At 31.1% G+C, this 23,238-nt stretch overlaps 1 protein-coding gene and 1 pseudogene across 2 annotated transcripts; both read left to right on the top strand.

Annotated features, from left to right (window-relative positions):
- Positions 1 to 1,775: 1,775 nt before the first annotated feature.
- LOC111289405 (hydroxymethylglutaryl-CoA synthase-like) lies at positions 1,776 to 6,632 on the top strand. Its single transcript, XM_022880424.2, has 12 exons — positions 1,776 to 1,993; positions 2,885 to 2,991; positions 3,148 to 3,280; positions 3,744 to 3,887; positions 4,223 to 4,381; positions 4,589 to 4,662; positions 4,763 to 4,838; positions 4,941 to 4,996; positions 5,085 to 5,172; positions 5,472 to 5,612; positions 5,699 to 5,848; positions 6,172 to 6,632. Exons 1-12 carry the CDS (start codon positions 1,931 to 1,933, stop codon positions 6,376 to 6,378), a joined length of 1,398 nt encoding a protein of 465 aa, XP_022736159.1. The 5' UTR covers positions 1,776 to 1,930; the 3' UTR covers positions 6,379 to 6,632.
- Positions 6,633 to 7,484: 852 nt separating this feature from the next.
- LOC111289406 (transcription factor TCP19 pseudogene) lies at positions 7,485 to 8,957 on the top strand (annotated as a pseudogene). Its single transcript, XR_016346203.1, has one exon. The product of XR_016346203.1 is annotated as a transcription factor TCP19 pseudogene (transcript).
- The last annotated feature ends 14,281 nt before the right edge of the window (positions 8,958 to 23,238 follow it).

Below are 23,238 nucleotides of genomic sequence, written 5' to 3'. Positions count from 1 at the left end.
TTCCGTTCTCTTTTTTCCGTTTGAGTTCTGACTAATTATGCATGCTTCTTTTTTTAATATATTAATAATTAGTAACGCGGTCAATTTTGGATGCCCACGAAATTTATTTTTTTTTTCCTCTTCAATTAGGTATTTGATATGCTAATTCAACCAGTTTTGGTAGGTTTTAATTTTTTTTTTATATCAATAAACAAATAATAATTTGAATAAAATATATAATGAACAACAGTTTGTCAACCATGTTTATGTGGCGGCATTTATGACTTCAAATTGGACAATTTATGCATCTTTGCTGTCTAGTAGACTTTTCCTAGTGCTATATGTCTAATTACATTTAAGAAAATAAAATATGGCCCCTTATCTTCTTAAAACAAAAATGTTGTAGCATACAAAAGTTGAAAAGATCAAATGATGTAGAACCCATCATATGGTTATTCGTTTCAACAAAATTAATGATTAAAATTGATTTCATCATACTTTTCAAATCTTTATTTTAAACCCTAAACCTTTTCTCTCCTATCAAAACATTAAAACTTTATTTAATAAGAAGAATAAAAAAAATATGAATAAAAAATTTGTCAATTTAATATTAAAATTCATAATATTTTTCTATTTTATAATTTAGTTATCAGATTAATAATTTTTTATCATTTCAATAAAATAAAATCTAAAATTATTTATGTTTTAAATAATAAATAAAAATATATTTTTATCGTACTAATATATAAATTTGGTAATTTATGTTTTCAATGTTATATAAAATATTGATAATTCATATGTTTATATTATATTTTATATAAAAATTATATGTGATAATTTATATCAACATGAAAAAATAACATATATAATATATTTTTTGATTTTGTTAAATTTATTTATAATTTACATTAAAATTTTAAATCATATCATATTCATATTCATATTTTTTATTCATATAATTTTTATATTTTATAATTATATTATGTTTAAAATTATCAAGTTTACTAATACCATCACATCATTTTGAAAATGAACTCCATCTAAATAAAATCTAGTTATCCAACGTTAAAATGTGCAACACACATTGCATTATGTATCGTATGGCAGTGATTAGGTGGAGCACATAGGAAAAAAAAAAAGAAAAAAGAAGTTGCGGAGATTCCAATGGGGAAATCATTAAAAAAAATTGGGTATATGCCCACGTGGTAGCATATTAAATGACTTTGTTTGCCCAAAGCATAAGGCATAATTTTTGCACTTAAATGGGAATAGCATAATGTACTAATTTTATTTGGTAGTTGCATTATTTGAAGGAGTACATTACTAACTAAATCTTTATCATTTATTGCATAAATCTCTAATTGACAGCCAAGAAATGAAAAAAAAAAGAATTTTTTTTAGATGAAAAGGACATTTAAGGATATTAAAAGAAGAGCTTAAAAAAATTGTTTTCAAACTTTGTAAGCTTTCGTAAGTCAATTAGTATAAGCTTTTGAACGAGAAAAAAGTAAATATCAATTACGAATAAATTTAAAATTTAGAATCACTTTAAAAAAAAAAATTTAAAAAGAAATTAAAATAAAATGACAAAAAGGACAACAAAAGCTGGCAAAACAATAAAAAAAAAAATCTGATATATACCATTTTCCACTCTGACATGATGGCAATAGTTGTAAATAAGTGAAGAAGGGAGGGTAAAAAGGGAAACCAATGTTTCCCACTACACGAAGGAGCATGAACTCATTGAGTCTGCATTTTCCTCTATAAATAGCGAAGGAAGAACCGCATGTGATTCTCACAACGTTTCTCTCTGCGAATTTCAGGGATCAATATATATTCAGAAAGAGAGAAAGAAGAAGAAAAACATAAAAAGAGGAGTTTTTTTTTCAAAAAAAAAAAGGCTTCTTTTTTGGTTGTTGTAGTTGCTGATCTTTGTTTCTTGGAGTGAGAAATGGCAAAGAATGTGGGAATCCTTGCTATGGAAATCTACTTCCCTCCTACCTGTGTTCAACAGGTGACATCATCTCTTTTTCTTTTTTGGTGATTTTTTAAAAAAATTTTCTGGGTTCTTGGTTTTGGTTGGGTGGTTGAGACTAGTAAGACAATGGTTTAAGGGTGGATTCTTTGGTTATTTGTGGAGAATAATTTGAGCTTCTGAAAAATTTTGTATATTTTGCTTAAGCTGAAACAAAATTGACTGATGGAGAGGAATTCTAATTGCTTGCAATTTTCTTTTTCTTATTGTTCCCTCTTTCATTTTTAAAATTTTGATTTTATATCTCAAAACCCATTTCAGAGATTTGTCTTCTGTGATATTGCTGGGGTGTGGTTATTTTAAATTTAGAGTTGATGGGGTCATCTAAATCTCCATGCTTAGGCGAAATCTAAATACAGTTAATATATCATGTCTGCTATCTCACTGTTTGATGTGGATATTTACTAGCTATGGATTTTTACCTGGATCACAAAATGGGTGTTATAGGATTTTCTTGGGTTCACTCGACTCTCTTCTCTTTTCTTTTTTCTAGCAAAATATATGTTTGCATGATCATCTGGTATCAAATACCTGTCTTAGTTGGTGTTTTGGTGGTACTTTTTCTACTGATAGTGGAATGATGGCCTTTTTGTTTGATATGTTTATTCATATTATATATTTGAAATATATTTTTGGGAATAATAATTTTTCTTCCTTCTTGCTGGAAACCTTTTATTTTCGAAATTAATAATTTAATAACAAAAACAATCTCTTTGTTATTGTTCCTTTAAAAAGAATATTACTAATCATGTTCCATTATCAATGTCTTGTTGGACTATAATAAATTAATGTAATATGGATTTTATGAATCTAGCCGATTACATTAGCATCACTTTTTAAACATATTCCTTTCTTTGTCCTACAAAACAGGAAGCATTGGAGGCTCATGACGGTGCTAGCAAAGGGAAATACACCATTGGACTTGGGCAAGATTGCATGGCCTTCTGTACAGAGGTGGAAGATGTCATCTCAATGAGGTTATGAATCCTACACCTTTTATGTCCACTTTTCTATATGCTATTAACATCACTTATTACTGTTCTACATACGTGTATGCAATGAAAAATAATGCATAGTGTCACTGAAATGAACACTTATGTCAATTTTATTAACTTGGTACATTTGATTTGCAGTTTGACAGCGGTTACTTCACTCCTTGGAAAGTATAAGATTGACCCTAAGCAAATTGGCCGTCTTGAAGTTGGCAGTGAAACTGTTATAGACAAGAGCAAGTCCATTAAGACCTTCCTAATGCAGATCTTTGAGGTATGCTTTCCAATCTTCACGATCTTCTTCTCCAGGATATTACCCCTTTCTTCCTCTTAGATAAGTAAAAAAATATAACTGGGCTTTTGACTATAAGGTGTGATTTAAAACATAACCGCTTGCTCAAAATAGCAGTTGAAAATAATACCTGCTGGCATTTATTATGGATCATTTTTCAAAGCTTTAACACTTATCAGCTAGTTGTGACCTGCTCTTTTCTTGGGAAAACCCCTGCTTGAATCCTATTTTATGGCAGCCATATTACTCTTAGATCTCATCCTGTGTTGGTGTATAGGGGCTACACCAGTAAAAATTGCATATAACTTCAGATTGAATAAAGTGAAAATTCTGATTTATTTAATTACATTTCTGTAATGCTCTGTCTATTTCTTAGGACAACTTTGGTGAATGTATCAAATCCCTGTTCTTCACACAATGCTCTTTTCTCATGTTAAACAAACAGAAATGTGGAAACACTGATATTGAAGGGGTCGACTCAACCAATGCATGTTACGGAGGGACTGCAGCTCTATTCAACTGTGTCAATTGGGTGGAAAGTAGTTCATGGGATGGACGATATGGTCTTGCTGTTTGTACTGACAGTGCGGTATGCTGATTTCTTATACTGCAAACTCTCCCCTCCTTTTTCCCACTCCAGTCTGGAATAAATACTATTTTTTTGAAATACCACTCTCTCCATGGTTTAGTTTTGGACTGAAGGGGCTGTAATTTTGTACTTCTTTGTTCATATGATCATTGCACACTTCAGGAAGCAAAACGTTCATTATTTTGCTTTTGAGTTTGTAAAATTATATAAGTAAGATATTTAGGTTTCGAGTCATTTGTGTACATTTAACTAAAAGCAAACCGTGGAGACATAATCAGATGTTATATAACCTCTAGTTTTGATTGGTTTTCTTACTGAGAACTTTTGTTTTTCAGGTCTATGCAGAAGGACCTGCCCGGCCTACAGGAGGAGCAGCTGCAATTGCTATGTTAGTAGGGCCTGATGCTCCTATTGCTTTTGAAAGCAAATTTAGGGGGAGTCATATGTCCCATGCCTATGACTTTTACAAGCCCAACCTTGCTAGTGAATATCCGGTAATGCAACCCAATTGCCTCTCAGATTTTGCCACTTTTATGGGAAATAAGTATGGGACTAATTATTATGACATTCTAAGGATAGATTTCATTAATGACTGTTTATAGCAATAATTTAATTGGCATATCAATTACCTATAATGCGATTCTTGTTCGCTATGAGTTCCTGTTTGGGTAATGGTTCGATCTATTGACATGCATGTGTAGGTTGTTGATGGAAAACTATCTCAAACGTGCTATCTCATGGCTCTTGACACATGCTATAAATATTTCTGTCACAAGTAAGTCACTGCTGAAGTACCTGAAGCATTTCTGTTTTTCTTTACTATTATGAAATTTAGACTAGTTATGCTCTGCTAATGCCTCAATCTTTGGCTGCAGGTATGAGAAACTAGAGGGCAAACAATTTTCCCTTTCTGATGCTGACTACGTTGTATTCCACTCTCCATATAACAAGGTAGCTAATTCTAGCAGTTATTGATAAATCAACAAATTTTCTTTCAATTAATCATGGGAATTTTGAAATTTCTCTGAAAAAATTTCATTTGAACTGCTGCAGCTTGTGCAGAAAAGCTTTGCCCGTTTGTTGTTTAATGACTTCTTGAGGAATGCCAGGTTTTTCTTTTTCTTTGATGCCCTTAGAGATTGTATTGATTGAATCATCTCTGTTTGATTATTTACTTGGGTTTACATAATTTTGTAGTTCTGTTGATGACATTGTTAAAGAAAAGCTAGGTCCATTTTCAACTTTATCTGGTGATGAAAGCTACCAAAGCAGGGATCTTGAGAAGGTCTATTTTGAACTCTATTAATAATTTGTAGTTTCTGACTAATTTTTGTAACATCAAAGTGACAAAAACCAAGCTATGTTAGCTTTGAGTGACATCTTTTTTATTTCATTTAGTTTGTTTGATCCATTAGTGTATTCTGTAATGACAATGGGCATGGTAGATTCTTATTAGTTTGCTTCATTAAAATTATGCACAAACAGTTCCGAAATTTGATATTGCAGAATTTATTGACAGATAGATGGTTGAAATTCTTTATTTCATACTTCTTGCTGATGCCACTTATTATTATGCATTTTCAGGTATCCCAACAAGTTTCGAAACCCCTTTATGAAGCTAAGGTGCAGCCAACCACCCTGATACCAAAGCAAGTTGGCAACATGTATACTGCATCTCTTTATGCTGCGTTTGCATCACTTATTCACAACAAACATACTGAACTGGTAATTGTTTATCATTTTTTCAGATATGAAAGTCTGTTGTATCTGCTCTGTTTTTACTTGCATCTGATATATTTAATAAAATGTAGGCAGGAAAGCGGGTAATATTATTCTCCTATGGAAGTGGTCTGACTGCCACAATGTTTTCATTGCGACTCCACGAAGGTCAACATCCTTTTAGCCTATCAAACATTGCAACAGTGATGAATATTGCTGGGAAATTGAAGTCAAGACATGAGGTAACTCTTGCACTTTCATTTTAGGCAGATAAATGTACAGTTTGTCAGATATCATGATATCTACAAAACCAGGGACATACAACAATAGATAACTAAATGGTCATTCTACAACCTGCCTGCCTCTTGAGGTTTGGATTTTGTGATGTGATTCACCGAGATCGGTTGACTGGCACACCCAATCCATGTATATAATTCAGCTTGAGCACCTTGAGGAATTTCTTTTCCTTTTTATTGAGTGCCATAAACTCAACTCAAAGGATAATTTTCTTTATTATTTTATTGAATGTCAGTGAAAAGATTGTAATATTGGTGTTTTCATGCAGTTTCCCCCTGAGAAGTTCGTTGAGACAATGAAGCTCATGGAGCATAGGTATGGAGCCAAGGACTTTGTGACAAGCAAGGACTGTAGCCTTTTGTCTTCCGGGACATATTACCTCACTGAAGTTGATTCCATGTACCGGAGATTCTATGCAAAGAAAGATGGGGAGTGTACTGCCTGTGAGAATGGTTCTCTTGCCAATGGTCACTGAAGAACTGATTTATCATCCACAATGCCAGGAAGGCGGCTTGTCTTTGATGTGTTGATGTGTTGTTAGCACCCAGAACTGGGTTACATCTGTATGTTAAAGCAAAATAGTTCATTCAGCAGCCAATACTTTTTTCAGCTCATTTTCTTTTCCTCCCTTCTTTGTAATAAGTTCTTTCTAGAGCCAATTTACTTGTGTTAAAACAGAGTAGTTGGCAATTTCTTGATGATTATTAAAGATATATTTTTTTCTCCGAAGTCCATTCCTGCTGCATGCTGATGCTGCCATCCATCTTTGTAGATTTCATTCCAAGGTTGTTGATGCATTGAAATACAATTAAAGGGTTATCCTGGGTAATAAGCCAGAATAACCCATCCCTTCCAACCTTAGTCCTTATCCTTCTATAATTGCCTTTGCCTCATTTTTTTCGCCAATATCAAAGTAAAATAAAATGCAAATGGGGGAAAAAAAAGCACTCCACAACTCCATTACAATGTAAGTGGAAGTCTGGAATATTTTCTTTTCATTGGGTTTAGTCACATTGAGGTTCTTTGGGTTACATTAATTGAAAAAGAATATCAAAATTTGAGTCGTTTTTTTTTTTTGTTCCACAGTTTCAGATTTGAGCTTATTGAATGCCCGGCTTAAAATGTAGTACCTTGCAAAATTTTACCCCAAGAAAATGTGTTGAATGAGTTAAGCGCATTAGTTTGAGAATGGCCAGCGTGGGGATCTTAATCTTTCTAGTAGTGCATGGACCACCTCAGATTGGTGGCGTCAACCAATGAATCAATCTATTAGTCCACAAAGACAAAGCCTTTTCACATCTTTCGGTCACCACTGTGCAATTCTATTGGTCGAGAGTAGAGTCCACCTGTCCCCTTACTGAGGTCCACCTGATCGAGACAGCTGATGATCACCATGGTCACGGAGGGGACCCAACACGTGTCACTTTTTCACTCCCACTCAACCCGCATGATTGCAATCACCATCGTTGGTTTCTCCTCCCCGAAACCCAGAAACCAGAATGAGAAAACAAAACCGAGTGCATCAAATGGTTTTCTTTTGTTATTAATTTACCCCTACACTTTCGATTCATTTTCGTTTTAATCTCTTTTTTCCCATGTTTATCCCTTTATAATCCTCTGGGTTCTGACCTATTTTCCATTTCCCAATAGAAACAAAAAAAAAAAAAAAACAAATTTTCCCTTGGTTCCCTGGCAAAAAAAGTAACACCAACCCAATTCCTGGAAATGGATCCTGACGACGGAGTCACATCTGATCTTAGCACGAGTGCTGGAGAACCCAACACCGCCACGGCTAGCGACAACATCAACAAGAAGGATAAAAATTATGAAAACTCACCGTTCCAGATTATGCCATTAAAAGAAGAGCCGATAGAATCCGACCATAAGACCCATCCTACGCCGCCTATTGGGGTGGTCCCAGTTGCCATGCAGATTCAACAGATGCCAATACAAATCCCTATGCCTATGCCTGTCAACGCCAGTAAACGCTCCTCCACCAAGGACCGTCACACCAAAGTCGAAGGTCGTGGTCGAAGAATCCGAATACCAGCCACTTGCGCCGCCAGGATCTTCCAGCTGACTCGTGAACTCGGCCATAAATCAGATGGAGAAACAGTCAGGTGGCTCCTCGAACATGCTGAACAAGCTATCATAGAAGCTACCGGTACCGGCACTGTTCCTGCCATCGCTGTCTCAGTCGGCGGTACCCTCAAGATTCCTACAACGTCAGGCACAAACGCTTCCAATAACAACAACAATAATAACCGAATAGATGACAGTGCCAGAAAGAAAAGAAAGCGCCCTGCGAACAGCGAGTTCTGCGATATAAATGAAGGAATTTCATTTGCAGTTTCACAACAACAGCAACAGTTAGTCACGCAAGCTTCAGGGTTGGCTCCAGTTACTCCGCAAGGACTGGTGCCAGTTTGGACTGTCGGGAATAGTGGAATGATGGTACCGGCAAATGCATTTTGGATGATCCCACAGCCGACGGCTACGGCTGCTGGAAATGTGCTTACTAATCAGCAGCCGTCGCCACAGATATGGGCTTTATCACCATCTTTAACACCTGTTTTTAACGTGTCTGCAAGGCCCATATCTTCATTCGTTACAACAACAAATCAAGTTCAACCAGTTGTGTACAATAATGGTTTGTCAACTTCAGCTGTGAATGCAAGCAGTACACCAGTGGGGGCGACGGTGGCAAAGAGGTCAACCATGGCGCCAAGCGTGAGTTCGGTTGGTAATGATAGCGGCAGCATTGGGAATAGGGGTAAGGCTCAGATGCTTAGGGATTTTTCATTGGAGATTTATGATAAACAAGAGTTGCAATTCATGGGGCGGTCAGAGAATCATCATCAGCATATGCAAGCTGCTTCTAAGCAATAAAATTTAGATTTCTGAAAGGTTATAATCCAATGAAATAATAAAAAAAAAAGTTTTAGAGGCTGTCTTTATCTGTAACCTGTGTTTTCTCAAAGTGATAGTGTTTTAGTGAGAATTCGTCCATCTTGCAAGTTGCAAAATGCAAAGTATTCATGAACATCAGTTCTTCACGCGTCTCCATGTTTTAGTGTGAAATTTAATCTAACACACACACACACACACAAAAAAAACCCTTGTCTAAAATGGATAAGGTTTTACTTGGTATGGACATTTATTTGTAGACTATAATCATATCAAAATTCCAGACTTTATGATGTAATGTCAGATGAATTCACAATATCAATATCAATATCAAATGATATGACAAAGATTCTAACTTCAATAGAACGATACTGTTTGACAACTATAAATGTTCGATATGCTAAAAATATTTGCATATTTTTTAATAGCCATATCATATCCTATATATTCATTGTCAAACTTATAGGAGTAGCAAAATTATATGAAAATGTGTAATGCATTTTCGGTTGTCACACAAATATAATGTGTGCTACTACTAATTTCAACCTTAACAGCCAACATCTGCTATCAAACATGCATCGAGAATGCTCAAACAAAACTTCATCTATCAAAATTTAAGCCTAAATTTGGGGTTTTTTTTTTTTCTTTTTTTGTATTTTGAGCATGGAAATTCTTAAGGTAGGGTTTTTACTCATTGATATTTTCTTAAGATTATTATTAAAGTTTATATTTAATGTATTGTTAATGTTAAAATTTTATAAAACTATATGATATTATTTAATTTTAAAAAATAAAGTTTTATATATTTATTTTAAAAATTTATAAAAAAATTATGTTTAACATTAATGAAAAAACGAGAAATCATTCAGGTCAGATGATAAAATAATTTATCTATTAAGAATATAAAACAAATCGGTGCATTGGCAAAAGGAAATGTACTTGCTAAATAGTTGACAACATCCGCACGTGACTCAAGCTTTACACGTGTAAGTAGGGGTCGGGGGTCAATTCTCGTCCGAGAAGTAGGCGGAGTTGGTCTGGCACTGGTGGTGGGTCCGCCTTCATTTCCCAGGGGTCCATATCCGAAAACCACCTATATATGTCCACGCACTTTAACAATCACCACCCAATTTTCACCTCTTTCCATCTTTCACGCGCTTAAAAGGAGAGTGGGGATTCAGGAGATCATCCCCGCAAGGGGTTGGGTGGGTCTACGTGTTAGTTGTGGATTTTGGTGCGCATGCAACAAGGACCGTGGGGCCGAAGTTCTTTCTTCTACTTTCTTCCCTTGATTTTTGTGGGGTCCAAACTGCACTTCAGAATATGGGTGGTTCGATTTCACTTCACTCTCTAGTATCTACGCTTTGGGTGTAGTCTAAGGGTTGGTTTGGTTTTTGATTCAAAGTCGGGAGGGCCACCCAAAAAAGAAGGGTGGGGCAGCCAACGAGGGCAGGCTCGTCCTGTTCCACTTAGCTTCTTTTTTGGGTGGACCCATGGTCTCTATCATGAACGGTTAGCATTGGTCCTATGTGGTCCACCTTATGTTTTTTTGGGGACATGGTGGACCACTCCATAAAAGAACATACAACAATATGCCCATGAATCCTGGCCGTCAATTGCTGGTTTCTTGGTGGGCCTATGCTTGACCAATGTGAAGCGTTGTTGGCTCGTTTCCTATCACCCATTTTTTCATCAAAACAAAATATTTACACTTTCAATGGACAATGGAAGCTGGAGCTTGAATTCATCAAAATATAGACTTCAAAATTTTTTTTTCTTTACATAATATAAAAGTTTATAGATCCTTTTGCTTATTGCCTTTTAAGAAAGAAAGCTTTACACTTTTCTTTTTTGGGTTAGTTTATATTTATAAACTATAAGAAAGAATGAATAATCTATGATTTTATTTCATTAATAGATGATTAATTGTAGATGATGAGAAGTAAAGTGAGAGAGGGTAGGATTTGATGATGAATATATAATTGCGTTTTAAACATTTTTTTTTTCTTCAACGGTGAAGGATTTTGAATTTTATGTAATATTTTTTTTTGAATTGATTTAAATAAATTTTTTTGCATTAAATTTAATAAATTTATTAAAAATAATTTTTTTATTTAATGATATACATGCTATCAAGAGAAATAGTACATAATGTACGGATTATATCATTCTGCAATCATTTATCCCATGCTAAGTTTATATTTCTTATTAGTGAATACTGATTTCACTTTTTGAATCTATTATCTATTAAATTGCATTATAACGATTATTTGCCAATGTTTAAAAAATGGGACTGGAGATTAAACTGATAAAGGCTTCGGTTTCAGTTCAGTCGGGCAATCTAATTAAAAAAAATTAGAATTAAATGCTTGTTTTCAGTATTTAATAACCATTAAATATAACAATGACTTAACAAAACATATGCATTTGTCTTAATAATATGTTTTTAATTTAAAGACATGAGGTCAAGAGTTTAAATCTCACCTCATACCATTATTTTTTAAACAATTGAATAAGTAAAAATTATTTAATAGAATGTCAGTTAAATTTTAATTTTATAAATAAAATTAAGAGATTGACATATATTATATTATATTTTAAAATTTTTAATATATCACATAAAATATGTTTATATATATCATCTTACTTGTCATATCATATAGATATGGGGATTCATTTTTAGACATTGATTTAAGAAGTCGTCATCAATTTTTTTTTATTTATATGCGATTGACCACCTAAATAATCTATTATTTCAAATAACACCTAAGCTTAAGGGTATCTAAAAGAATAGATTCGGATCTATTAACTATAACAGAGTTCGAGAGTACGATTACGAGTAAAGAAAATTATAGCACCCTCACAACATCCCATCAAAGGATGGTACCAGCTTGATTTCGTGTTATCCATTAAGCCTAAAAAATTTATCAAATAATTAATTATTAAAAATTATTCTTAATTGACTCCAATACTTTTGACAAAAAATTAAGAAAATCCTCTCACTTCAAGAGTATACAAAAAAATTACTGTTTCCCTTGCAAAAGTTTTATCGTTGGATTATTTAACATTAAAAAATTTTTGAAGAAAAGAAAAAAAATAAAATAAAAAAAAAGAATAATGATTTAACTTTTGATATAAATAATTTCCTTTTCATTTAAAAAAAAATTCATTGCTTTTGTAAAAGAAAAATTGATACTTTTAATTTTTCCTTAAAACATTTGGAAGTTTTTATTTTAAGAAAAATTGATACTTTCAATTTTTTCTTAAATTTTTTTTTGAAATTTTAATTTTGAAAAAAAATTGATACTATCAATTTTTTCTTAAAATATTTTTTCTGAAATTTTAATTTCAAGAAAAATTGATACTTTCAATTTTTTCCTAAAAATAATTTTTTTAGAACCTTTTTATTTTCAAGAGAAATTAATACTTTCAACTTTCCCCTAAAATACTTTTAAAAATTTTTATTTTAGAAATTTTATTTTTAAAGAAAATTGATACTTTCAACTTTTCCTCAAAAAAAAATTTTTTTTGAAAATTTTATTTTAAAAAAATCATTAAAAAATTAAATTAAAATTAAAAATAAAAAAAATATTTAAGGAATACCAAATAATTCTAATTTAGAATTAATAATAACAATAATAATAATAATAATAAAATAAAAATATTAAAAAAACCTTGGAATGGCTTGGTTCAACTTAGATTCGGCTCGACTCTAAGGAAAAAACAACTTTAAAACGCGATTTAAGAGTGCACTGCTCGACTTGGCTTGGTTGGTACTTGGGTCAGACGCGGGTCAAAAATTGGTTGGCGCTCGGGTCGGGTCGTCCGATGGCAAAATGCTTGAATCCTTTGAGATTAGAAAGGTCAAAACGACGTTGTTTTCTAAAGGTATAAAAGGCAAAAGCTTTCAATTTTCTTCAGACGTCTTCCTTCTCGTTCTCTCTCTTCCCCTCTTTTCTCTTTCCTTTCTCTAGAAAAATCCATATTTTGATTGAATGTTCTACCAGAATCTGAAAAAACTCATCGAAAATTGAAAATTTTGGCCAAAAAAATCATCGAAAAATTGATCAGATTATGGATTTTCCAAAAATTTTCCAAAAAAACCCAAAATTCAAAAAAAAATTCTAAAACTATCTCTACCCTTCATAATCTTTTTTTTTTGTAGCTTCTGTTTTATTCTGTCTCATGTCTCTCTTTTTTGTTATGTGTGATCAGTGATTTATAGGACCATATTAGAAGAATTTTTGATAAGATAAAAGTCTTTTTTTGACTGAATTTTCATATTATCAAAAATTTAAAACTCATCCCATTTCAGATTAAAACCCACAGGAACTCCATAACCACCAATTCACGACCAAAGATATATTTTTTATTATTAAATCTGTTAAACTAATGATAAATCTAATAAAAAAAAGATAAATTAACTAAAAAAAAATTAAAGATAGATAAAAAAACCAAAAAAATAATAAAATAAAAATAAAAGCCAATTGGGCCTGCTAATTGGATCCTGAATCGGACCCAATGGGTTTAGGCCTAAACCCTATTGGATCAGGTCCAATGGCCTTGGGTCCAGACCAAATAGGGTGTCTACAACTGTCTATCTTTACATATTTTCTGTGAAACATGAATTGTGCAAAGATGTAGACATTAAAACTCAACCCAACACTTTTTTTTTTAAGTAAACAAAGCTTCTTTAAACAGAGGCTCAACGACTTTGAAAAATAAATTGCTCATTTAAATAGAGGTAACACAATTTTGGAAAATAAATGCTCCTCTAAATAGAGGCAACCACAACTTTGAAAAATAAAATGTTTTTTGAAAATTGTGTCCAAAGGAGTTATAGATCGTATCTAAAGGAATTTTGTAATGAAAATTCAAAGATTCACAATTTGAGTTCAACATTCAAAGGTTCAGATTCGTAAGAACCTTTTAGCTTCGTAAGAATTTACTAAAATTTGATTTTCATAAGAATTCAAATTTGCAAGATCTCAGGATTCGCATTTGCAACATTTAAAGATTCTCATTTGAATTTTGAAGATTTTCATCTAAAAATTCAAAGCTTCTCATTCAAGTTTAAAGGTTCACATTTGGGATTCACATCTAAAAAGTTTGAACTTTGAATTCACATTCAAAAGTTTAAAATTTTTCATTCTAGTTCGAAGATTCACATCCGACGAATATTAGGGTTTCACACCTCAAAGATCTTTATTTAAAACTCAAAGATTCTCATTTGAATTCAAAGATTCACATTCAACAAATTTTGGGTTTCACACCTCAAAGATTATCATTTGAAATTCAAAGAGTTTCATTTAAAATTAAAAAATTTTCATTTGAATTCGAAGATTCACATTCGATAAATTTTGGGTTTCACACATCAAAGATTCTTATTTAAAATTTAAATATTCTTATTTGACACTTAAAGATTCTCATTTAAGACTCAAAGATTCTTATTTAACACTCAAATATTTTTATTTGAAGATTTAAAGATTCTCATTTGGAAACGTCTTAAAGATTCTCATTTAAAACTCAAAGATTTTCATTTGAAAATATTTTAAAGATTTTCATTTAAGACTCAAAGATTCTCATTTAAAATGTCTAAAAGATTTTTATTTAAAACTCAGATTCTCATTTGGAAACTCTTAAAGATTCTCATTTAAGACTCAAAACTTATCATTTGAAAATGTCTTAAAGATTCTCATTTAAGACTTAAAGATTTTCATTTAAAAACATATTAAAAATTTTCATTTAAGACTCAAAGCTTTATCAAAATACTCAAAATCGCTTTTCCAGATAAGCTTTAAACTTTTACCAAAATCAAAATTTTATATGTACTTAATGTCATTATCAATTATATAAATGCTTTATTAATGATGCAAATACAACAATCTAGATTCTCACAATGTCATATTCTCAACCACGATTCAAATATTTAATGCCTAATGCAAATGCATAGCCAAACCAAAAGTTTTAAATATTCTCCAAACAATAATGCAAATGCAATGGATGTAATGTGGATATCTGTGTCATGAAATCCTAATTAAAATGTGGTATCACAGTTCTCAAGACCCCACCATTTTGTAATTTTCCATTTTAGCTTCTCAGCACTTTAGAACGAGTTTCGTCAACTTACCCTCATCATTTTCATCACTTGATCATCATTCATAGGTTTTTCAGCATTAGCAATTTCAAAACAAGTTTTTGTCTTTCATCGTTGGGTCACCCTCACAGGTTTTTCAGCATTAGCAATTTCAAAACAAGTTTTTGTCTTTCATCGTTGGGTCACCCTCACAGGCTTTTCAATACTAACAATTTCAAAATGAGTTTCATCCATTGCCTCATACTACCTAATCATAATTTATAGGCTTTTCAGCACTAGAAATTTCATATTATGTTCATCAATCGTTCATCACTCACAGGTTTCTCAACACTAATCATTCTAGAATGAATTTTACCCTTTGATCCTCATCAGGTATCACCATATTCATCTCTTAATCACATTATCTTTTTAGAATTTTACCCTCTATTCATTTTGTTGAGCAATTCATCCCTATGTTCATCATTTGGTCATCTCATATGTTATTTTCTCAAGTTTTTACCATCTCTTCATCATTTTTGCCTTATCATCTTGGATTTCTGTCAAAGGAATTCATGAATCTTTTATGCACATTATCATTCATTCATCACCATCTCAATTCATGATAAAGATAATGTAATCACATATTTTCTTGATTCATTCTGGAGATATGAGAATAAAATAGCACTGGGTGAATTGGGAAAAAAGTAATCAGTGAGGACGAGTTTGGTACAAAAATAAATAAATAAAGAAACAAGTTGGATGCATGTCATTGGGATGAGTGGTATATCCAAAAAATGAATATTCAAATAATTTTGAACATTAATCCAAGATTTTTTTTCAAAAACTCATTCCATTGACTATCAAAACCATTTTGAGCTCATCAAACTTTGTCCCAGCTTTGAAAGATCTTTAGATGCCTTGATCTTTCATATATTTGAATTGTTCATCCAATTTTCAGCTCAAAAATTTGTCTACCCAAATCACTCTTTCGGGTTTTCAATTTGAGTTTTCTTTTTTCTTTTTATCTTTTTTTCATTTTCATTTTTTTTCATTTTTCTCTTATTTTTTTCATTTTTCTCTTTTTCCATTTTTTTCATCCATTTTTTTTCCTTTTTTATCATCTTTCATCCACTATTGATATCTCACACACATCAATCTCAATATAACATAATTTCATTATTCCATCATAAGCATGCCTTTGCCCAACATATGATCATTCAATTCGAGCATTCACATTTAATCCAAATGGACTTTTTAAGGTTGTAATGTAGGTCATGGTGAGGGGTCATGAAAGAAAAAGATAAAATAGGCTCAAAATATGTGTTTAGAGGATTTAAAATCAAAGGATCATTCATTATTTGATGTAACTTACATTTTGCCCCACTTTACATCATTTCACTACTTTTTTTTTTCCATTTCATTCCTCACAAAAGGATTCTCGTTGCTTTACCCTACTTATTTGTGGCATTCATTTTTTTCTCTTTTTCTTTCTTTTTGGTTTTTTTTTTCTATCTTTGAGACTTTTTACGATTTTATTTTTTACCTCTTTTTTTTATAAAAAAATACCTCTCAGTGTAGAGGGTGATCTTTATCAGGGTTTTTTTTTAAAAAAGATCATAATAGGCTCAAATGGGTAGCAATGAATAGTTTTTCGAATGGTAAAAAAAAAGATGGCTATTTTTCATCTCAAATGTGAATGCTTTCTTTGAATATCATCTATTGAACAAAAATAAGCTCATAGATCTTCATAAAAGATTACAGTTTCAAGATATATCCATCTCATACCTATCAGTAACTTTTTTCAAATAATCACCCTAAATTAATGTAAATGAGTTCTCAAAATTAAATCTCACTAAGCCTTTCTGGATCAAACTTTACACTTTATGTTTAAAAATAGGGTAAGTTTTAATAGAATAACCCATATTCCCATTATGATAATCGCACGTCGCATTAGCATCATATCATTTTGGATAAAGTGGCTTCAATAGTTCTAGCATAATTGGAGATACCAAATTGTTCTTAACCAGTTTTGATAATAACTCAGTGTAAGTTATGGGGATGAGGTCAATATGTGCCCTTTCTTGATTATCTCGAGATCTTTTTGAACCACTCGTTTGGTTGTTAGGCTTTGAAACTGTTGTAGTGATATGACTAGAATCATATGTAGGTACATGAAAGGTTAATTGGTAAGTTGGTAAGTAAGCTGGTTATGAATATGGTTGATAAGGGTTAGGTGAAATATTATTTATAGCAGGTAAATATAGGGCATAACCTTGTGGTGGATAGGGTTGATATCCCATGAACTATCTATTAAGGCTTGCTACTTGAGCTTCAATCTCTTTCTTCTCTGATACTTTTTTGGTTTCCCTTCCTTTCAACTTATCATTTTTAATAGCATTTTCAGTGATTTCGCCTAAGATTATCATGTCGGTGAAATTTTTCATGACATTTCTTATCATCTTTTCATAATAGGAAGCTTTAAAAGTGCTGATGAATAGTACGATAGTTTCTTTCTTAGTTAACAGAAGCTACGCTTGAGAGGCTATGTCTTTCCATCTTTGAGCATATTCTTTGAATGATTCAATTACTTTTTTTTTCATATTCTATAAAGAAAGACGATCAAGGACCAAGTCTATAATATGCTAGTACTGATTAATAAAAGCATGGGCCATATCACTTCAAGAACGAATACAGGTCCTGTCTAATTGGACATACCACCTAGCAGTAGAGTTTGTGAGGTTGTCTTGAAACACATGCATTAATAGTTTTTCATTATTAGCATGAATAGCTATTTTTTTATAGTACATAGTAATGTAAGTTTTCAAACATTTTATACCATCGTAGTTCTCAAACTCTGATACTTTGAACTTCGGAGGAATAACAACATCCAGGACTAAACAGAGCCTAACTCATCCACTGAACCATAAAAATCAACTCATTCCATTGTTCGAAGCTTTTCCTCTAACAGGTTCATTTTTTGTTCAACTTTTGAGGCTTTTAAAGTCTCATTCTCTTTGGGCCTCAATTTTTCTTTATCCTCTAGATCATCCAAATTAGGGAATTGATTTTGGTTTTACTGTCTTTTCAGTAAAAACAGGATTTATGTAGCTTTGATACTGTAATGGATTTGAAACTGATGGTATTTCAGGGTATGTGTACCTATAAGATATGTGAACTGCTGAGACGATGGACCTTGTGTGGGTTGGGCTTGATGTGGCCCAAAATCATGAGGGTATAGTGGGTCATCCACATCTTGTGATGGATGGTCTTGTTGACTAGTGCTTTTTTCTATATCTTTCCTTTTATTTAATTTGTTCAAAGCTTTCAAAATCTTATTCAACTCTCCTTCTAGCTTTTCTTAAGGTTTCTCTATCTTCTCAAGACGATTGAAATTTTCTTGTCCCATCTGTCTGGCTTGTGCCATTGTATTGTATTGGTGAGTGAGATCGCTTGGTGGAGCTATTTTTGAACATTTGGCATCATAATTATGATAAAAATGCTATGCTATACTTTATGTATGATATATGGATGCATGAATGAAATGTTCATTTTCATGAATGAAATCTAATATGAAAATGATACAGATGCACAATGTTACATATGACAATAAAAATGATGCATGACATAATAATGCAAATGCATAAAGTCAAACAATCAAAATGGTTAGATCAACACAATTTATTCCTTCTTGTGTATATCTATCATTGGGTAGAAAGGGCTCTGTCTTAGGGTTAGGCACTTCTAAAGTTCACTATATGTGGTTCAAAGCTAAAGTCTAAAGGTTTCCAAATTGCTTCTTATGTCATTACCCGTCACAGACTAGTAAGGTACCCCAATCCTCACTCATTACAGGTTACAAGTGAAAAATATTCAATTTGAGTGGGAGTATTTCGCTAGTCACTGCGGAGACATTAAAATCTCACTAAAGCTTAGGTATTTTACTCCCTCCTAGAGGGACGGAGTTCAGGTATAGAACTCATGTCATGCATATGCATATGAATGATATAATTATCAAACAAATAAACAAAATGAATGAATAAAAATCTTTAAAAAAAAATTAATTTTTTTAGGCTTTTGGATAACACAAATTTATTTGCTAGCTTGACTCTCGATTTTTTCTCAATGAAGTCGTCAAACATATAGATCTGGGGATCTATCGCTAGACATTGACTTAAGGAGTCGCCATCAATCTTTTTTTTTATTTAAGTGCGATTGATCACCTAAGGAATCTATCATTTTAAGAAACACCTAAGCTTAAAGGTCCTTAAAAGAATAAGTTCGGGTTTATTAAACAAAACAGGATTCGAAAGTATAGTTACGAGTGAGAAATGCTATAGCACCCTTATAACGTCAATCGAAAGATGATACCAACTTGATTTCATGTTATCCATTAAGCCTAAAAAATTTATCAAATAATTAATTATTAAAAATTATTCTTAATTGACTCTAATACTTTTGGTAAAAAATTAAAAAAATTCCCTCACCTTAAGAGTATATAGGAAAAATATTGTTTTCCTTGTAGAGGCTCCGTTATCGGATTATTTAATATTAAATTTTTTTTTAAAAAAGTAAAATAAAAAAAAAGGAATAATGATTCAGCTTTTGATATAAATAATTTTTTTAATTAAAAAAAAACTTATTGCTTTTGTACAAGGAAAATTATTACTTTTAATTTTTTCTTAAAGCATTTGGAAGTTTTTATTTTAAGAAAAATTGATACTTTCAACTTTTTCTCAAAATATTTTTCTTAATAATTTTTATTTTAGAAATTTTATTTTCAAAAAAAATTGATACTTTCAATTTTTTCTTAAAAATATTTTTTTAAAACCTTTTTATTTCCAAAAAAATTTGATACTTTCAACTTTCCCCTAAAATACTTTTAAAAATTTTTATTTTAGAAATTTTATTTTTAAGAAAAATTGATACATTCAACTTTTTCTCAAAAATATTTTTTTTGTAGAAATTTTATTTTAGAAAAATCATTAAAAAAATTAAATTAAAATTAACATTAAAATTAAAAAAAATTTAAGGAATACCAAATAATTATAATTTAGAAATAATAATAACAATAATAATAATAATAATAATAATAAATAAATAAATAAATATTAAAAAAAATCTTGAAACGGCTCGGTTCGGCTTGGATTCGGCTCGACTCTAGGAAGAAAAATGGCTCGAAAACACAGCTTGGGAGTGCGCGGCTTGGGTGGGCTTGGCTGGCACTAGGGTTAGACGTGGGTTGGAGCTCGAGTCGGGTTGTTCGATGGCAAAACACGCAGATCTCTAGGATTAGTAAGGCCAAAACAACGTCGTTTTTTGAAGGTATAAAAACCAAAAACTTTCAATTTTATTCAGATGCCTTCCTTTCCTCTCTCTTTCTTCCCTTTTTTTCTCTCCACTCTCTTTAGAAAAACCCAAATTTCGATTGAATGTTTTATCGAAATCTGAAAAAATCAATCGAAAACTGACAAATTTGATCAAAAAATTCAAAGTTGATCCAAAAATTCATTGAAAAATTAGTCGAATTCTGGATTTTCTAAAAATTTTCCAAAAAAAAAAACCCAAAATTCAAAATCAAATTCTAAAACTATCTTTACCCTCCAAAATCTTTTTTTTTTTTTTTTAGCTTTTGTTTTCTTCCGTCTTGTGTCTCTCTCTTTTGTTTTGTGTGATCAATGATTTATAATACCAGATCAAAAAGTTTCTGATAAGGTAGAAGTCCTCATTTGACTGGATTTTCATAATATCAAAAACTTAAGACTCATCCCACTTTAGATTAAAACCCATAGGAACTTTACAACCACCAATTCACGACCAAAGATACATTTTTTATTTTTAATTATTAAATCTGTTAAACTAATGATAAATCTAATAAAAAACAGATAAATCAACTAAAAAAATTTCACAGATAGATAAAAAAACCAAAAAATAATAAAATAAAAATAAAAATAAAAGTCAATTGGGTCAGCTAATTAGATCCTGAATCAGGTCCAATAGACTTAGGCTCAAACCCTATTGGATCAAACCCAATGGTCTTGGATTCGGATCAAATATGGGGTTTACGTTACTAATTTCACTTAAAAATTTTAAAAATTTTGTTGTTAACATATTTGATAATTTCTCTAATAATACTCAAAATCAATTCAAATACATGTTTGATTCGATCTAACTCAATCTAATCCGATATTTTATTGGTTCTTGACGGATTCAAAAATCTCCTCATCTTGTACGTCTCATCCAATCGGCATGCCATTGGTTTTCCAATTCAATTGGTTCAGTCCAATTTTTTCATGATTGCTATTTTGCTATTACATATAACACTAGAACTAAATGACAAAAAACATTTATAAACCCATTGAACAAATTGTTTCATCCATTTGAAAGAGTGATCTTAATCTTAAATTCAACAAAATCTTTAATCAGCAAACTCAACTTTTTTTTTTTTTCATGTTTAGGCTTTGTATGACAAAGAGGATGCAAAAGAAAAATAATGACAACAAAATTGTATCACAAAAATGAAAAAAAAAATTGTCAATGTAATAAACATAATTGATAATTATATTATCAGGTCATATTTGATACGTAAGATTATTGATAAGATAGTATGATAATAATTTTTTATCATATTTGATTTATATCTAAAAAAAAATAAGAATTATATAGAAAATTAATATCCTCTTAACATAGAAATATCCAATTCTTTTCAAGTAAAAAAAATTATTTTTAATCTATAAGATTAAATTTACATATTTAATTATATCTTTAAATATTAAATCAATAAATTAAATTATATAAAATTTGAAAAAAATAATTTTGATCAATAAACAAATTATTTTATTCTAATATTTACACATATTAAATATAAAATAAAATAATATTATTTAATCTAATTTTATATATAATATCATTTTATTTTATTCTATTATAATTTTATAAATTAAACACACCCTTCCTTTCATAATGTAAATAGACGGAGTGAATGCAAAAGAGTTTTGCCATCCTTGTTATAAAAAAATAAAAAATAAAAAAAGGTAAAAGATTTTTGTTTTAGTGCAACCTCGGGACCCAATATTAAAACAGAAGAGGGCCCATATTTCTAATTTATGGGCCCCATCTACATCACAGTGGACCCCAAATTGGGCTATCTGGGTCACTGGGACTGGGAAACTCTATTTTTTATATTATTTTTTAATGTCATAATCCAACAGTAGATTCCCCAAAAATTCATTGAAGAAAATTTTTTTTTAAATGTCATAATCCAGCAGGAGACAAAAATTAACGGAAAAAAATAAATTTCTGTCGATCATTGTTGTGCATTTTTTTGTTAAAATTTAAAAATTACAAAACTATGTTTACTTATAGATAAAGTGAATAATGTACAAACCATGAAAAGGAATTTAAACATGATAAAAATCATGTAGGTTTTAAAAATGAAAATGGGTCAAATGTTTTTTTCTTCGTCGTTTTAGTTGAAATTTAAATTTTATCGTATTTTTAGTATAATATAATTGAATTCATCATATCGAATTTAAATATTAATTTTAATAAAATTTATTTAATATAAAAATTTTTATAATTTTTTTTAATCTATTATAATTACAATAATTATTATTATTATTTTTAATTTAAACAAAATCAATTTTACTATAAAAGCTTAGTCATAGGTATTTTAAAGTAGTGGGCCAAATCTTGGGAAACCATAGGCGTAAAGCATGGGACCAAGATGAGGTGGATAATAGCCTTGTAGGCTTTGAGTGGAGGCTGCCCAGATGCGCATTTCTTTCACATTTGCTAGTCAAGGTTCCAATTTCTATAGGCAATGCTTGGTAAAAGAAAAAAAAAAAGTGAAAAGATAAGGAAGATAGTAAAGGTTAAAAAACCATGGTGCTTCCCAGCTAAAACCTAGCTATTGTTTGCTTGACATCCTCGGAGATCACAAAGAACATCTTCGGAGACACCAAAATAGAAACAAGGAAGATAAATCATCTTTGTCAAACTAAATGATTACGTCACATATAATTGGATTAACATTTTTGTAGCTTCATGAGAGACAGCAATCCATTTCTTATGAGACAACCCTCAAACTAATCTAAACACTTTTCTCGACTTTGGAGACATTGACGATCAAAACAAAACCTGACTGTTCATTTTTACTGATACAGGATCAGTTTCTATGAATTGCAGCGGATGCAATTTTGTTATAATAATATGTGCTTAGGCGGAAATATTCATAAAATCTCAAGCAATAAAGTATGGCCTGCTGCCAGTTCAGCTAACAAAGAATTCACCAGCGGACAAAACGATTAATCAAAATTAGCCCCTATAAATACCTTTTAGAAGTTTAATACCTGT

The sequence above is a fragment of the Durio zibethinus genome, chromosome 11 (assembly GCF_047325235.1).
Source record: "Durio zibethinus cultivar Kanyao isolate XHJ-2024 chromosome 11, ASM4732523v1, whole genome shotgun sequence".
NCBI lineage: Eukaryota > Viridiplantae > Streptophyta > Magnoliopsida > Malvales > Malvaceae > Durio > Durio zibethinus.
Note: the sequence above shows the minus strand (reverse complement) of the source record. Positions and strands in the feature narration are given on the sequence as shown.

Bases quoted from the DNA above. Each gene is read 5' to 3' on its own strand.
- LOC111289405 (XM_022880424.2), top strand. From the start codon at position 1,931: ATGGCAAAGAATGTGGGAATCCTTGCTATGGAAATCTACTTCCCTCCT. The intron at 4,382-4,588 runs GTAATGCAACCC...ATGCATGTGTAG, and splicing joins ACCTTGCTAGTGAATATCCG to GTTGTTGATGGAAAACTATC. The intron at 4,663-4,762 runs GTAAGTCACTGC...CTTTGGCTGCAG, and splicing joins TATAAATATTTCTGTCACAA to GTATGAGAAACTAGAGGGCA.